This window comes from Zootoca vivipara, chromosome 2 (assembly GCF_965207765.1).
Source record: "Zootoca vivipara chromosome 2, rZooViv2.hap1.1, whole genome shotgun sequence".
Lineage (NCBI taxonomy): Eukaryota > Metazoa > Chordata > Lepidosauria > Squamata > Lacertidae > Zootoca > Zootoca vivipara.
Window position 1 is genome coordinate 117,438,744 of NC_142584.1, and position 18,381 is coordinate 117,457,124.

The 18,381-nt window shown below is 42.7% G+C and overlaps 1 protein-coding gene across 1 annotated transcript; it reads left to right on the plus strand.

The window, feature by feature from the left end:
• The first annotated feature begins 2,191 nt into the window (after window positions 1-2,191).
• Window positions 2,192-15,521, plus strand: LOC118080165 (vomeronasal type-2 receptor 26-like). Its single transcript, XM_088664008.1, has 5 exons — window positions 2,192-2,353; window positions 6,244-7,062; window positions 7,364-7,591; window positions 13,771-13,897; window positions 14,623-15,521. The coding sequence occupies exons 1-5, from the start codon at window positions 2,207-2,209 to the stop codon at window positions 15,519-15,521; spliced, it is 2,220 nt and encodes a 739-aa protein (XP_088520134.1). The 5' UTR covers window positions 2,192-2,206.
• The last annotated feature ends 2,860 nt before the right edge of the window (window positions 15,522-18,381 follow it).

The following is an 18,381-nucleotide window of genomic DNA, read 5'->3' on the forward strand; positions in this document are numbered from 1 at the left end:
AGGAGTTAGGGATCTTAGCGGGCCCCAAGTTTAACATAACTCAACAGTGTGATGCATCAGCAGCAAAAAAAGAAAAAGAAAGAAAGAAAGGTAATGCTATTTTAGGCTGCATCAACAGAAGTACAGTGTCCAGATCAAGGGAAGTAATAGCACCACTCTATTCTGACTTTGTCGGACCACACCTGGAATACTGTGTTCATTTCTGGGCATCACAATTTAAGAAGCATGTTGACAAGCTGGAACGTGGGCAGAAGAGGTCAACTAGGATGAACAAGGGTCTGGAAACCAAGCCTTATGAAGAATGGTGGAGAGAGTTGAGTATCTTTAGCCAGGAAAAGAGGAGACTGAGAGAAGATATGATAGTCATCTTCAAATATCTCAAGGGCTGCCACATGGAAGAGGGAACAAACTACTTTTCTCCTGCTCTGGAGGCTAGGCCTTGAAGCAATGGCTTCAAGTTACAAGAACTGCCAGCCTAGCAGTTCGAAAGCACACAGTGCAAGCAGATAAATAGATACCGCTCCAGTAGGAAGGTAAACAGTGTTTCCGTGCACTGTTCTGGTTTTGCTTAGTCATGCTGGCCACAAGACCTGGAAAAACTGTCTGCAGAAGCTGACGAATGGCGACTCCCTCGGCCTTTAAAGTGACATGCGCGCCACAACCCTAGAGTCGTTCGCGACTGGACTTAATTGTCAGGGATCCCTTTACCTAGACTAGATGACCCTTGAAGTCCCTTCCCATTCTACAATTCTATGGCTCTATGGTTCTATGAAACATGTTTTTCTTCAGCTCTACACCTGGAGCCATGAAGGGAATTCAACATGGTGCAAAGGCAAATGTAATTATTAAAAATAATGGTGATTTCTTTGTCACCGTCTTGCCAAAGCTCAAGAGGAATGAAATCATATTTGCGTTCAACATTGAACAACAACATGATGTAACTTCATCAAACTCAGCCAGAAGAGACTGGTACATAAATACTTCTCCACTGTGCCACTGAGGGTGGGGTGGGGTTAGGCTGCCCATGTGGGGCTGAATTGAATCCTCTTTGGCTCTCAAGCCATGTACGCCAGGCATGTTCTCTGTGATTAAGTCACCGCAGCCTGGGTCTTCCAATCAGATTTTAGCTGCTGGAGATTTGCTAGCTCTGTTGCTGATAGGACTCAAGAAGGAGGTGGGAGTAAAAGGCAGGCACATAATAAGTCACCTTCTGCTGTTGCTATTGCTACAACCTGAAGCAACACCAGAGATGCTGAACCCCAAATGCCCACTGACTTTGATAAGGGATCCCAATGCACCCTTGAATTGGTACAGGCCAGGAGACTACCACATTAGTGGGGTCATATCCGCAGTATCTGCTGTGTTGAAGCCAAGCGTCTTCAATGAGCCTCCCTTTACCAGAGTTTATGGGTAAGTCCTTATGTGCCTACTGTTGTAGAAGCTTTATGCAAAGTGAATCTGACCTCATGGAGACCAGATGTTTTTGTCTGCCGGGCATGTTTCCTAATTTCTGATACTTTTGGTTGGTAAATCATGTCTTCTATTTTCCTCCCTTTGGAGGGAAATGGGTCAGGTTCATTCTGAATGTCAGAAAGTCAACTTGTTGTTGTTGCTTAGTCGTCTAGTCGTGTCCGACTCTTCGTGACCCCATGGACCAGAGCACGCCAGGCACTCTTGTCTTCCCACAGTTTGGTCAGACTCATGTTGGTCCAACCATTCCGTCCTGGTACTTTTGTTTGGTAAATCATGTCTTCTGTTTTCGTCCCTTTGGATACCAGAAAGTCATCTATTGCTTTCTATGTGCTTTCACCGACTCTAGTGAGACATTCTCATCCAAATACACTCCTTCCATGGAAGTGTTGTAAAACTGGGAGTTTTCCAGCATTAGAATAGCTCATTCTTCTAGGATTTGGACAGGAGGGGGTTGATGGATCTCAGGTGTACAGGTGCTGCAGACGAGATCCATTTCATGATTTTTGCCCCCACCCCATCACAGGAAAGGATGACACAATCTGGTCTCTGTGTGAAAAGAATGTCAAGGTGACACACACTTTTTTCCAGGAAAACAGGGGCGGTCTTCTGGCATATCTTGTCCTTCCTGTTTGCTGTTCGGGAGGTCAATCAGAACCACAGGCTTTTCCCCAACCTCACCCTGGGCTATGACATCTATGACAACTTTTACGATGCCAGAAAGACTTATGGTGCCATGGTGGACCTGCTCTGCCCTGGGCAAGCAAACATCCCAAACTATTACTGTGGACCACAGAATAAAGTACTGGCTGTTATTGAAGGGGCTGACTCTGACAAATCCAGAGATATTTCAATCATGTCAAGCATCTACAAAACCCCACAGGTATGAATGTCAGGAGGGAAGAAAAAATCCTGAATATTCTTTGCAGTTTCTTTGGAGAGATGTGAAAATGTCATTCCTGCTTCTAAGGCAGAAGGAGAGTTTGCCTTCAACCCCCTCTTAACATAGATGAGTCAGGGGATTCTGGAGTCATCCAGATATTCATCCCATCCCATGGCTAGAAAGCCTGGGTCTGAGTGGCTTTCCATTTGTCATGTGGTTTTTAGGCATGGGTCCAAGCCATTTCTCCCTCACCCTACTCCTTTCCCACAGAAAACCTATGAGATCCCACAGTTGTAAATCATGTGTGTTATGGAGAAATATCTTTGAGGAAATTGTCGAAATTAATGCAGAAGAATGGGATAGGTAATGAAAGCTAGTGCCGTGTGAGATACAAATGAACAAATATGCAAAAGGAAACATTAAAGAAACAAAATACAAAAAAAATGCATGGCATTTCTGAAACAAACTCCGTGAGCTCAGGCTAAGCAAACCCTAGATAAACCTGCAAAAGTAAGAGCAATTTACAGTAAAGGAAAGACATGAGATTTACATTCCTAATGTGGTCCTGCTTAATATCTTCATATTTATATGCTACCTTGACCTGTGAAAGATCATTAGTTTCATGAAAAATAACTGGCTCACTAAGCTTTAATGGCATAGAAGGGTATTATCTCTCCATGCCTCCCCTCTATGGCCCCCTTTAATCAAACATAGAAGACATGGTAACTCTTAGAATCAGAGAATGATAGAATATTAGAGTTGAAAGAAATCCATGGTCATCTAGTCCAACCCCCTGCAATGCAGGGATCTCAGCTAAAGCATCCATGTCAGATGGCCATCCAACTTCTGCCTAAAAACCTCTGAGGAAGGAGAGTCCACAACCTCCGAGTGTGACCATTCCACTGTCAAACAGTGCTTACAGTCAAAAGGTTTTTCCGAATCTCCTTTCCTGCAACTTGAAGCCATTGGTTCGAGTCCTACCGTCCAGAGCAGTAGAAAACAAACATGTTCCCTCTTCTATGTAACAGTCCTTAAGATATTTGAATATAGCTACCCTATCTACTCTCAGTCTCCTCTTTTCCAGGCTAAACAAAGGTCCTTCAACCATTCCTTATAAGGCTTGGTTCCTAGACCCTTGATCATCCTAGTTGAACTCTTCTGCCCACGTTCCAGCTTGCCAAAAAGCTTCTTAAATTGTGGTGCCCAGAACTGGACACAGTATTCCAGATGTGGTCTGATGAAGCCAGAATAGTGTGGTACTATTATTTCACTTGATCTGGAAACTAATACAACATATGTTTATGGGCATATATGTTTGGAAAGCATTCATAAATAATAAACAATTGTATATATATATATTAGAATAATCATTTATATACCACTGCATTATATAAGCATGTATAGAATATTTAAGAATAATAGTTTCCCACTTGTTTTTATGAACCTTCCCCCCCTTGTTTTTCTTGGTTTAAATGAAATATTTTCAATAAAAAATAAAATTTAAAATGTAAGATTTTTTTTTAAAAAATGTGGCCTCTACCTATATGAACTGACTCTTCTATAATTTTCCCTTCCTTATGTTTTGCCTCTGCTTCCTTCACAGTTAGTATTTGTGATTGGATTTTTTAAAAAACCATTTCCGAAGGTGAGGTTTTGATGAGTACAGGGAGGAGAGCAATTCTTAAACGTCTTCACACATTTTGGCACCCAGGAGTGGGAGCTTTGTTCTAAGTATTTCTGTCTGGCCACACACACCCTGAAATGAGAAATTCTTGTTATATGCTTTCAGTCTTAATCAGAACTCTAGGCACATAAGATCCCTGCATTTCAGGAGGTTGGACTAGATGGCCCTTGTGGTCCCTTCCAATTTGACGATTCTGTGATTCACTAGTATTGTATCTAGTGTTGATGAAATACAGGGGAGGCCGTATAAAAATGAAGAACCACACTTTGGTGGCTCTGTGGAAAGCATTTAAATGTTCATATTCAAAGCACAGTAATCAGCTCTTGATAGTGAATGGAGGAAGGATTTGTCTACCTCCACAGAAGCTCAATGCAGTGTCATCTAGAGGAGAAACAACCGGGAGGAGAACCCAAATGAATTCTAATATTTAAAAATGGAACATATAAATAAGGCAGGAAAAAGTTATGGTTTTGCATTGTGCCTTTGTAAACACAAAATGAATATTTATTCTTCAAAGATTAGTTGTGCACTTGGTACATTTATTTGGGATAAATCTGCACTCACTTCTCACTTAAGAAAAGTGAGCTGATGATATCAGGAGAAGGATTGCATCTTCCAGGTAGGAGTTTATGCCACAAAGTATATCTTTTATCATGTACAAGCAACAGGAAAGTTTGTTCTACTACAAAAAGCTCAGCAATCTTGTATAGATACCCATTTACACATCTGTCGGGTTTATAGCAGTAAATAGTTAAGGCAGTACAGTGGAACCTCTACTTACGAATTTTATGCATTCCAAACGCACATTCATTCGTAAGTTGAAAAAAATTGTAAGTTGAATCCTATAGGGATGCATTGGGAGAAAAAATTCGTAAGCCGTAGCAACCCTATCTAAAAATCCGTAAGTAGAAAAAATCCTATCTAAACCGCATCCAGGATGGCGAACGGAGCTCCGTTCGTAAGTCGAAACATTCGTAGGTCGAGTTATTCATAAGTAGAGGTTCCACTGTAAATAGTTATGATTTTGCAATGTGCCATTGTAAACACAAAAATGAAATGTGTTGTTGTTGTCAAATTATATTTATTCTCCAAAGATTGTACATTTATTTGGGATAAATCTGTACACATTTCTCACTTAAGAAAGGTGAGCTGATGATATTAGGAGGAGGATTACAGTTTAAAGTATGCCACAAGGCGTATCTTTTATCATGGACAAGCAACAGGCAAGTTTCTTCTACTACAAATACGTCAGCAATCTATTTAGACATCGGTAGGGTTTATAGCAACTAAATTTAGAGCTTAATCTTATATAGAAGAACTGGTAGCTATTATATGTATAATGTGAGCTAAAAATGTTCGTTGCAATTGCTTGTGTCCTTTTCCTTTTTTAAAAAAAAATCTGTTCTTTTTTCTTAAATGTGACACTTTAATGCAGAAATAATTAAGAGATCATACAATTAAATAAAACTGCTACAAGAAACATGTTCTAAAAGTAGTAACAAAATGTGATCAGGGCATAACATAAAGCAAACACAACACACTTCAAAGACTCTGTCACCTTTTTTTGAAAGCAAACAACTAAATATGGGGTGTTGTTATGTTCCCTGGAGTAAAGCTCCTTAGCCTCTATGAAACTGTGTCTTTTCTCTGTTTCCCAGGTCAGAGAAAGTTGTCATTCAGGCAAGTACAAAGTACTAGATTTCGGGGGGGGGGGTTGTGTGTGTGTGACAACACTAATCCATAGCTGCCAAGTCTCCCGTTTTCCCCGGGAAAACCCCTTTTTTCTTACCTTTTCCGGTGGTCCCCCGTATCACTTCGTCTCCCGTTTTTCTCCATTATTTTCTCCTGCCGGTGGCCATTTTTTTTCTTTCCGATTTGCCCTTCTATGGGCACAAAAAATGGCCGCCGCCAGCTTCAAAAGTCGCATCTACGCATGTCCGGAAGTGCATAGACGTGACTTCCGGTGTTGGCGGCGGCCATTTTGGTGCCCATAGATGGGCAAAGCGACATCGGAAGTTGCGTCGGCACACTTCCTGACATGTGTACAAGCGACTTCTGAAGCCGCCGGCGGCCATTTTGGGTGCCCATAGAAGGGCAAAGCAACACCGGAAGTTACATCGACGCAACTTCCGGTGTAAAATGGCCCAAGCAGTAAAATGCAGTCCGGAACTTGGAAGGTAAGCTAATCTCTTCTGTTCTTTACTAGGTCAGTTATGGTTTTGTTTCTGATGCTCTTAATGACAAAACTCAGTTCCCGTTTGTCTACCGAATGGTCCCCAAAGAAGAGCATCAGTATCTGGGGATAGTCCAACTCCTCCTGCACTTCAACTGGACTTGGATTGGCCTCATTGCTCCAGACACCGAGAATGGAGATAGATTCATGAGGACCTTGATGCCTCTGCTAACCAGGAACACAATTTGTGCTGTCTTCTCACATAGCATCCCAGTACAGAATACGGAACCACCGTCGGTTTTTAAAATAATTAAAATATTGTCCACGTGGAACAAAGTCAATGTATTGGTCTACTATGGGGAGAATCGTTACTTCTATGGTTCAATATTTTTTCTGCAAAGCACTGAAAAGAATGTAAAGACCATTTTGGGGAAAATCTGGATCACAACAGCTTTGTGGGACCTCACCACGAACTTGTCTTATGATCTGCTTTCTCCCCTGTACATTCATGGGTTCTTTTCTTTCTTAACTCGTATTAAAAGAAGGCCAAACTATGACGACTATGAAACATTTCTCTTTTCTATATTTCCGTTTTGGGCGAATTCATTTAATTGTTCATATTCAAAACACATGTTGTCTGTGAAAGGAAGGGAAAGGTGCAGGGAAGTTGACACTCTGGAGTCCCTGACTGACGAAGTGATTGAGAAAACCCTGTCTCCGGATAACTACAGTATTTACAACCTTGTCCTTGCTCTGGCACGGGCCTTAAGGGCTGCCCTTTCCTCCACATCCAATCAGATGGTGGCGAAGGGTCAAAAGAGGCTGAAATATCAAAGGATACAATCTTGGCAGGTATTCCTGTTTCCCTCTCAGATATCCTTGCTGAACCGGAATCGGTGCTGTGAATTCAATTCTCAGTTGAAATCAGGCTTTCCTCAACACTGGCTTAGCTTTGCCTCCATTTACTGTACATTGTTACCCACATCCTAATTTAGCTGCTGAGAAGACAATCTACCTCCACTTTACCACCTGATTCCTCAGCAAACACACACACACAAAGTGTCAGTCTGTACAAAGTTCTTCAGAGATTAGGCCAAGTTATCCAGATGGTTTTCTTCTTTTCTAAATGTCCACGTTTTCTTTCCTGTTCTAGCTTCACCCTTTCCTGGGAAGTTCCCAGTTTTACAATACTTCCATGGAAGGAGTTTATTTGGATGAGAATGGGCAGTTGACAGTCGAATCTGATGTTGTGAACTGGGTGCCATTTCCCAACAAATCCTTTGGTGCAGTGAAATTTGGAAGCATAAGCAGACAGGGATCCTCAGGCACAAAATTCACCATTGACCAAGAGGCCCTTGCGTTGTCCAGGCTGTTCAACCAGGTTTGGAAAACCCATTCATTGCATTGTTTTCCCTTTTAGAGGTATGTTAACCTCTGAGACTTTGTTGGGGAACACAACGATAAAACTTATGCCTATCCGATTAATGGGTAGGATGGAGGAAAGTCAAAATAAGAAACATGAAAATGGAGGAGCAGGTTGGCTTATGGCTGAGGCATGGCATTTGCAGTACCTTTCTGTTTCAGCTTGTTTGTTTCTCTGGATTTTGATATTTCTAAATGATTTCAATGATTGCAGATTTGTAATGTTTTTACTAGACTTTTGTAATCATGGCAGACAGCATAGCTGCCAAGCTATCCCTTTTTTTAAGGGATTTTCCCTTATGCTGAATAGGCTTCCTCATGAGAAAAGGGAAAACTTGGCAGCTATGGCAAACAGCTCCATCTGCTAAACCCAAGGCCAATACAGTCTCCATGTAATTCTCTCTTCTTGATTATCTCTTTCTGCCCCAACTGTGTCCCAAGGAATTTGACCCATGGGTCAAACACCACCTACGGGTTCCCGCAGCATGGCGGTTGGACCACAGATCTTATAGCTCTGTAAGATATGGCTTCACTGAGCTTCTGGGGAAGGTGCAAGGGTGACGCATCTCCCCCGAAAACCCCAAGAGGAGCTTTGGGGTGTCTCGGGGTCCTGCGGTTTCACGGACGGCAGCTTGGCATTGCCGGTCTCCGCTCTCCATCCCGAGAGGTGCCACAGGGTTCTGTCTTGGGCCCAGTCTTATTCAACATCTTTATCAATGACTTGGATGACGAGCTTAAGGGCAAGTTTGCAGATGACACCAAATTGGGAGGGGTGGCTAATACCCCAAAGGACAGGATCACACTTCAAAATGACCTTAACAGATTAGACAACTGGGCCAAAGCAAACAAGATGAATTTTAACAGGGAGAAATGTAAAGTACTACACTTGGGTAAATAAAATGAAAGGCACAAATACAGGATGGGAGACACCTGGCTTGAGAGCAGTACATGTGAAAAGGATCTAGAAGTCTTGGTAGACCACAAACTTGACATGAGTAAACAGTGTGATGCAGCAGCTAAAAAAGCCAATGCAATTCTGGGCTGCATCAATAGTATAGCATCTAGATCAAGGGAAGTATTAGTATCACTGTATTCTGCTCTGGTCAGACCTCACCTGGAGTACTGTGTCCAGTTCTAGGCACCACAGTTCAAGAAGGATACAGACAAGCTGGAACGTGTCCAGAAGAGGGCAACCAAAATGGTCAAAGGCCTGGAAACAATGCCTTATGAGGAATGGCTTAGGGAGCTGGGTATGTTTAGCCTGGGGAAGAGAAGGTTAAGGGGTGATATGATAGCCATGTTCAAATATATGAAAGGATGTCATATGGAGGAGGGAGAAAGATTGATTTCTGCTGCTCCAGAGAAGCGGATGCGGAGCAATGGATTCAAACTTCAAGAAAGAAGATTCCACCTAAACATTAGGAAGAACTTCCTGACAGTAAGAGCTGTTCGGCAGTGGAATTTGCTACCAAGGAGTGTGGTGGAGTCTCCTTCTTTGGAGTCTTTAAGCAGCGGTTTGACAGGCATATGTCAGGAATGCTTTGATGGTGTTTCCTGCTTTTGGCAGGGGGTTGGACTGGATGGCCCTTGTGGTCTCTTCCAACTCTATGATTCTATGATTCTAGGTGTGGAGAATTGGGGGGGGGGAGCCAAGTGAAAGCTCCGGGGAACTACCGTAGGTAGCAATGCAGCTCTGCGAAGCAAAGCCTCAGATCCAGCCAGAAACAGGTAGCATTCCAAAATATTGAAGCTGATTGTAAAGCTGAGGACTGTCTAATTTCATTGAGTCTGCCAAAATGGGACTGTTAAAAGGAAGTCTGCTCCCGCTGCTGGTGCTATGAGCACGAAAAACATACAAGTGAAGTTCTGATGAAGTTTTCTTTGGGAGGTAGGTCAACTCATGAACATTAAGGATTAAAAGATTACACCCAGCTTTTCTAATACCAATCTCAATATTTTTCAAAGCATTGAACTTGACATGAACTTGAAGTTATACTACTTTGTGCTTGAACTTGGCTTAAAATGGAGGCTAAACTGGAGAAGGAATGCAATGTTATTTAATGGAAGATACTATAAGATGGGGACTGATTCCCTGATCTTGTGTTATTTTTTGGGAAAGAAATATTTGACTTTTCAGAGTATTGAAGATATCTAATTAAAAAGAATTAAAATTCATTAAAAGATACCAGCTGGTTAAAAATCAAGATTAAAAACAGGGGAAAGAAGAGGACTAAATGAGACTTAAAAAAATATTAGTATTATGTTGTTGTTGTTTAGTCGTTTAGTCGTGTCCGACTCTTTGTGACCCCATGGACCATAGCACGCCAGGCACTCCTGTCTTGCACTGCCTCCCGCAGTTTGCTCAAACTCATGTTCGTAGCTTCGAGAACACTGTCCAACCATCTTGTCCTCTGTCGTCCCCTTCTCCTAGTGCCCTCAATCTTTCCCAACATCAGGGTCTTTTCCAGGGAGTCTTCTCTTCTCATGAGGTGGCCAAAGTATTGGAGCCTCAGCTTCACGATCTGTCCTTCCAGTGAGCACTCAGGGCTGATTTCCTTAAGAATGGATAGGTTTGATATTCTTGCAGTCCATGGGACTCTCAAGAAGATCAAACCAATAATTAGTATTATAGTTTTATTCATATTGGTAATGCAAAATTATTTTGTTGTGAATGGATGTAAAGATGGGAATATATAACTGTTAAAATTTGTTTTTGTGATTAAAATGGAAGGGGGGGGAGAGAAGAGGCTGGAAGTTTTGGTTTCTTTCCTGTGTTTAGTGAAATGGCCTTGACAAAGTACTGACCAAGCCAAAACAATACATTCCCTGGTAGAAAAGGACTTTTTGTTTTGGAATTTAATCTCAGAGAGGAAGCTAGGAAATGGGGAGAGATAAAGGAAAATGTTGATAAGGCAGCTTCTCAAATACGGGAAAAGACTAACTTACTTTCAGAGGCTGTGGGACAATTTAAAGAGGTGAACATACCAACCACCGAGGTGGGAAAGGTTGAGGTGGGAGGTTAGAGGGAAATGCAAGGGAAAGTAAAGGTGGTCGATGGTAAAAATGGCACTTTGTGTGAACTGATTTGGGAGGCTTTGACTTGGATGGAGACAAAACAGGAAGGGAGGGGAAAAGGTATATGTGGTGGCAATGTAAAGTTATTAAGAAGGCCTGGGAGGTAGCATAAAGAGACGTGAGAGTGGGCACCAGGCCAAGACCAGCCCATCCCCATAGAAGGAAGAAGCCACCACCAAAGAAGATAAAGAAGATTCGTAATAATAATAATAATAATAATAATAATAATAATAATAATAATAATAATAATTTATTATCTTTACCCCCACCCATCTGGCTGGGTTTCCCCAGCCACTCTGGGCGGCTTCCAACAGAAGAATAAAATAATTGATTAAAGATTAAAAGCCTCCCTGAACAGGGCTGCCTTCAGATGTCTTCTAAAAATCTGGTAGCTGTTTTTCTCTTTGACATCTGATGGGAGGGCATTCCACAGGGCGGGCACCACTACCAAGAAGGCCCTCTGCCTATTTCCCTGCAACTTGGCTTCTCGCAACAAGGGAACCGCCAGAAGGCCCACAGCACTGGACCTCAGTGTCTGGGCAGAATGATGGGGGTGGAGACACTCCTTCAGGTATACTGGACCAAGGCCATTTAGGTTTTTAAAGGTCAGCACCCACACTTTGAATTGTGCTCAGAAACGTACTGGGAGCCAATGTAGATCTTTCAAGACCGGTGTTATGTGGTCTCGGCGGCCGCTCCCAGTCACCACTCTAGCTGCCGCATTCTGGATTACTTGTAGTTTCCGGGTCACCTTCAAAGGTAGCCCCACGTATAGCTCATTGCAGTAGTCCCTGCGGGAGATAACTAGAGCATACAGCACTCTGGCGAGACAGTCCGCAGGCAGGTAGGGTCTCAGCCTGCGTACCAGATGGAGCTGATAGACAGCTGCCCTGGACACAGAATTGACCTGCGCCTCCATGGACAGCTGTGAGACCAAAATGACTCCCAGGCTGCGCACCTGGTCCTTCAGGGGCACAGTTATTCAGGACCAGGGAGTCCTCCACACCTGCCCGCCTCCTGTCCCCCACAAACAGTACTTCTTTTTTTTAACATAATTTTTATTAGTTTTACAAATTACAAAAATGGTACATACATTAACACCTTTTCCACCGTCTTCCCACCCTCCTCCATGGGTCCTCCCCTGCCACAGAAGCATCCCACGCAGGTGAGCATTCAGAGGTGGTCCATTTTATGGTTGGGTTTCTGTCCTCCTCCCCCTCCCCTGCCCCCAAAGTCCCCCCCTGCCACCAGAGGGCTCCAGGAAGTCAGGGCAGTACGCAGGAAGGCATCCATCCAGCCATCTATTCTCATACCAAAAGAATAAAAAAGAAAAAGAAAAAAGAAAAAAGACAAAAAAGGAAAAAACAAGAACAAAACAAAAATAATCTTTTTTCATTCATAGTTAATAAACCATATTTTGTGGGCTTCCCCAACCTCCCCCCTTCCCCGGTTCTCGTCCCTCTTTTATCCTCTTCAACAGTTTCTTTAATCTATAAAATAATTACCTTTATACCTTATACTATTTTAAAACTTGACTATTATCATTTTCACCAAATATCTAAATCATTAAAAAATCAAACTCCAATTTTTCTTCCCGTGCCTAATTTCCCCCCCCTCTATAAGCCTCCATATTTTCACCTTTTTCCAAAATCAATTCACTTTTAAACTATAACTATTCCTAATCTAACCTTTCATCCCCAATTTCCGGCTCCAACCCTCCAATCCAGCAGATTCCGTAGTCAGCAGTCCAGTTTTAAACCTAGTAATCCATCCTATTAATCACAACCCCACTCTCCCTTCACCCCACCCCCTTTTTACAGTATTTTGCCCTCCATGTCTCCACACAGCACCCCTGAGTTTCTTCTCTTCTCTGATTATTTTTTTCCTCTTCCCTGTGGGTTTTCTGGAGTTCCAGTGAGTCCAATCGTGCCCCCCTCAAAGGAGGGGCACTCCACCTGACTTTTTGCAGAGTAGAATCGTCTTTTCTTTCATGGTGAGCTTCATTTTGCATTATGTTATCACAGCCATCGTCTTCATCTTTTCGTTCCAAATCATAGTCCCCGTCATTGTCCAAATCCTCCAAATCACTGTCACTTTCAGTCGCTTCATCCTCTAAAAAATCATATTCCGCCATCACCATCTGGAATTGTTGCTTTAACTCTTGCTGTTGTGTCTCATCTTGACATAGTTCTATTCTTACTTCCCACATGATGGTCAAAACAGTCCGCTGAAACTCAGGCGAATACTTTTTTGTTGATATAGTTCAATCCTGTCAAGGTCAAAACTTATCCCCCACAAACAGTACTTCTGTCTTGTCAGGATTCAACCTCAATCTGTTAGCCGCCATCCATCCTCCAACTGCCTCCAGGCACTCACACAGGACCTTCACCACCTTCACTGGTTCTGATTTGAAACAGAGGTAGAGCTGGGTATCATCCACATACTGATGAACACCCAGCCCAGACCCCCTGATGATCTCTCCCATCGGCTGCATGTAGATGTTAAAAAGCATGGGGGAGAGGACAGAACCCTGAGGGACCCCACAAGTGAGAGCCCAGGGGTCTGAGCAGGGGTAAAATAACTTAGTGAACTATGCAGGACGTTTTAGACAATTTGAAACCCAAAAGGACATTGTTTTTTTCTTTTATTTATTTCTTTTTAAAAATAATGGAAATGTTTAAAGCATAACCTTGTAAGCTTTGTGTTTAGGTTTTTACATTAGTTGAACTTTTAAACGTCATTTGTAATAAGATGAATAAGGTTTAAAAATTAGATTGTCAAGAGTATAAGATTTCAAGGACGTGCATGAATAAGAGCAAAATAATGGAACCAAAAGGGGGAGTGGGGGGAAGACAATTAAGATTTATGGTTTAAATTGTTAAATGTGCGTTATTATTATTATTATTATTATTATTATTATTATTATTATTATGGAAAATTAATAAAATGTTATCAAAAATTAAAAAAGCATCAAACACCAAAGACGTGTCCATTCCACATAAACTGAGACTGTACACTGGCAGAGAAATTGCTTTCATTGATGCTTTCTGTCTTTTTGGTCAGACCCTTCCTCATGCCAGGTGTACCAAAAGCTGTCGCCCTGGATATGCCAAGAAGGTTCAGGAAGGGAAACCCATTTGCTGCCACGCTTGTGCTCCATGTGCGGAAGGAATGATCTCCTCTCAGGAAGGTAGGAGACTTCAGAGGAAGATGCCACAAAATAAGCAATAAAATATGTCCTTGGTTGAGAAATATTCAAGTATAATCTAAGGGTTGAATTTAATAAATTCAATACTGTCGTGATCTACACAGTTTTAATAAATAAAGCTTTCAAGGTACCACTGCGACAGCCTTGAGCAGGCACCCCCAAACTGCGGCCCTCCAGATATTTTGGCCTACAACTCCCATGATCTCTAGCTAACAGGACCAGTGGTCTGGGATGATGGGAATTGTAGTCCAAAACATCTGGAGGGCCGAAGTTTGGGGGTGCCTGGCCTTGAGTATGTAAGAATTAGGCAGTGTTGCTGCATCTGCTAGGCTCCCTTGAACCAGTCAGTGTGGTAAAGTAGCTAGAGTGATTGGTTTGTACTGGGAAGACCAGAATTCCAATCCATGCTCCCCCAAGGAACTTTTTCCTGTAAGTTACACCCATCTGAGAACACCTGGTGTTGGGGTGAGAGTAGATGTAGCTGCAATTAATAACTTGGAACTTCTAGAACACTCCAAGCTCTTCCTTGGGAGGTAAATAAGGGGGTATCTGCACTAGGCACCTACACGGAAAGGACCAACTCTCTGTGTAGATTAGCAGAAATAGCAAGTCTGAGACTGTTTCCAATTGTGGCTGGATTCAAAAATGACCTTCTTTTTTTGCTAGTTTGCAGGAATATGTTCATGCAGATGCTCTTCTTTTTCCAGATGCAGACCACTGCACCAAATGTCCAGAAGATCAACACCCTAACAAGGACAGAGATCAATGCATCCCCAAGATTATCACCTTCCTGTCCTATGATGAATATCTGGGGACCCTCTTGGCTTCCACTGCCCTGTTTTTGTCCTTAATCACAGGCCTTGTTTTAGGAATATTCATTAAATATCTTGACACTCCCATAGTCAAAGCCAACAACAGGGACCTTTCCTACATCCTCCTTGTCTCCCTCCTCCTTTCCTTTTTGTCCTCCTTTCTGTTTATAGGCCGGCCAAGGAAAGTGACCTGCCTTCTCAGGCAGACGGCCTTTGGGATCATCTTCTCAGTTGCTGTCTCTTCTTTGTTGGCAAAAACTATTACCGTTGTGCTGGCCTTCCTGGCCACTAAGCCAGGAAACAGGGTGAGGAGATGGCTGGGAAAGAGTCTGGCTAATTCCATTGTCATTTCCTGTTCCGGTATCCAAATTCTTATCTGTGTCATCTGGCTGGGTAGCTCTCCTCCATTCCCATACTCTGACATGCACTCCCAGGCTGGAGAGATCATCCTGCAATGCAATGAAGGATCGGTTGTCATGTTTTACACAGTCCTTGGCTACATGGGATTCCTGGCTGCCATCTGCTTCACAGTGGCTTTCTTAGCCAGGAAGCTGCCTGGGTCCTTCAATGAAGCCAAGCTGATCACCTTCAGCATGCTGGTCTTCTGCAGTGTTTGGGTGTCTTTTGTGCCCACCTACCTGAGCACCAAGGGGAAGTACATGGTGGCCGTGCAGATCTTCTCTATGTTGGCCTCCAGTGCTGGGCTTCTGGGCTGCATCTTCCTTCCCAAGTGCTACATTATTGTACTCAGGCCTAGTTTGAATACAAAGGAGCACCTGACTACAAAGACTTAATATGGCACCTGATTCCTAAAATATGTTTTTGGTTTTTGCAAATGATAGCCAGCATGGTAGCAATAAAGCAAGGACACATGAGTTTGGAATGTAGGTCTTTAAAAGCATTTGTTTTGGAAATCAGAACACAAAATAATCATTTGAGTCATATTCCATCCTTTCCACTGTTCATTTTTCTCCTGCTAAACCTTCTTTATGAATTTTTTTTCCTGAGGAGTCTCTATATTTTGCCTAATAAGAAATCCTTATTGAAATTCAAGACAGGAGTGCCTGGCGTGCTCTGGTCCATGGGGTCACGAAGAGTTGGACACGACTAAATGACTAAACAACAACATTGCAATTCAATAATAATGAATGCTGTTCATTAAGAAAATAAAAAAAAATTCTTAGTTATTATTGCAGACAAATTGCTTATGCATTGTTTATCAAAATGAAAAGAAGCATATTCCATTGGTATGCATATCAAGAGGGATATCATATCATGCTCTGCATATCAAGAGGGTCACCTTGAATATTGATCCCATGGGTGTTCTTCATGTGGTACAAGGTGCAAAACATTTTTAAAACAGTTGACACAGAATAGGCGTGAGTCATGCCCAAGATATGCTGGATAATTTCAAAATATGGAAAGAGATATTAGGAAGTTATTAAAATAAGTTTGTACCTTTCAAATCAGTTCGTCTAGTACTTTTTTTTTTTTTTGCTTTGCCGGCTGTCCATGGATACCCCTGTTAGAACATTTTTGCACAACATTATCCTTGCAGTTCGAGCAAAACTAAGCATTATATCCTCTCTAGACTGGATCTAGGTAAAGGTAAAGGGGCCCCTGACCATTAGGTCCAGTCGTGACCGACTCTGGGGTTGCGCGCTCATCTCGCTCTATAGGCCGGGGGAGCCGGCGTATAGCTTCCAGGTCATGTGGCCAGCATGACAAAGCCACTTCTGGCGAACCAGAGCAGCACACGGAAACGCCGTTTACCTTCCCACTGTAGCGGTTCCTATTTATCTACTTGCATTTTGATGTGCTTTCGAACTGCTAGGTTGGCAGGAATACTGGATCTAGAAACAGCAAAAAAGTGTTTTAGTAAGACATGTTGTAAACATCACAATGCGAAATCACCTTGGCAAAAGATGGAACTCTACAGTGCCATCTAGTGTTACCATGTTGTTGTTGTGGTTGTTGTTGTTGTTTAGTCGTTTAGTCGTGTCCGACTCTTCGTGACCCCATGGACCATAGCTCGCCAGGCACTCCTGTCTTGCACTGCCTCCCGCAGTTTGGTCAGACTCATGTTCGTAGCTTCGAGAACACTGTCCAACCATCTCGTCCTCTGTCGTCCCCTTCTCCTTGTGCCCTCCATCTTTCCCAACATCAGGGTCTTTTCCAGGGAGTCTTCTCTTCTCATGAGGTGGCCAAAGTATTGGAGCCTCAGCTTCAGGATCTGTCCTTCCAGTGAGCACTCAGGGCTGATTTCCTTCAGAATGGATAGGTTTGATCTTCTTGCAGTCCATGGGACTCTCAAGAAGTCTCCTCTAGCACCATAATTCAAAAGCATCCATTCTTCGGCGATCAGCCTTCTTTATGGTCCAGCTCTCTCATGGTAACCCACGTTACCATGTTATAACACATTTAAAATGTCCGACAACAGGGACATCCAGCCCTTGTAGTCCAGCAGTGCCCACAGCAGCTTCCTCTTGTACTGGTCCTTTATGAACCAATCATGCTGAGAAGGAAGCAATCCAGATTTGTGTGGGTTCCTATTGAGGTTATCTGGCGAGTCAACAAGTGAAATGGTATTGAGGATTGGAGTGATCATTCTGTGCTATTTTGGCAGTGGAGAGAACTGTATTGTAACTTTTGAGTAATACATATATGATAATAGTAATAAGAAAATAAGAAAAAAACAGCAAAAGAAGGGAGTAATTATGTATATAATGATATTCAATTTTACAATGAACTGATGAAACATTAGGGCATTTCTTTGGACCATTAACACACAAAGTGTGGGAAATGTTGGGTCTCTGCACCCAAGTCCAAAAACATCATGAGCATTGGAGATCCCTGGTCCACAATGATTGGGAGTGGCTCTCCAGACTTCCAGGCAGGAGCCCTTTTCCAGCCATACCTGGAAATTATGGGGATAAAACATGGAGTGTTCTGCATGCAAATCATGATTCTAAGCCCAGAGCTATGGTCCCTCCCCAAATGTTCATTCAGTACTTCGTATCTCTTCATTTCTCCTTTCAAATACCTTGAATGCAGAGATTGTTATCCCGCTTTTTATCCAATATACCCCCAACTTCTCATTTTACTTGTCTTCTCTCATTTCATCTTCCCTCTTCCCTTCACAGCTTCTATCATATTACTCAAAAAACTGCCATCCTTCCTCCCCACTCCTTTTACATTCACTTCCTCCTCCCTTAACAGTTCTCCTCTCTTATCTCTTTCCTCTCTATTGCCAGGTTATTAGGATGGTGATTTAAGATATTAACCTTACATCACTCAACCTAATTTCACGCAGCACATTCTTTTGCCCTTGATCTTCAGAAGACTGTAACATCCCTTCCTTCTCTCTCCCTCCCCCTTGAGCATCCTTATCTCCTAGAAACCTGTATTCAGAGTCGGACACGACTAAACGACTAAACAACAACAACAACAACAACAACAAACCGGCAGTACTGCCATTGGTCTAGGCAAAGGTCACAGATGGGGAGTCCGGAGGTACTGGTTGGGCTGTGGAACTGATGTCCACTGATGGTCCTTGGCTTTCAGAGATGCTGGGATAGGTCGTGCCAAGCTCCACTGCCCCATTTCTGACCCACGTCACAATGCAGAACTACAAGTTCACAGAAACATGTTTTT

What these genes read in the sequence shown, in the direction of transcription:
- LOC118080165 (XM_088664008.1), top strand. Translation starts at nt 2,207, where the DNA reads ATGGTGGACCTGCTCTGCCCTGGGCAAGCAAACATCCCAAACTATTAC. An exon ending in GCATCTACAAAACCCCACAG is followed by an intron (nt 2,354 to 6,243) that starts GTATGAATGTCA and finishes GTTCTTTACTAG; the next exon opens with GTCAGTTATGGTTTTGTTTC. An exon ending in AAAGGATACAATCTTGGCAG is followed by an intron (nt 7,063 to 7,363) that starts GTATTCCTGTTT and finishes TTCCTGTTCTAG; the next exon opens with CTTCACCCTTTCCTGGGAAG.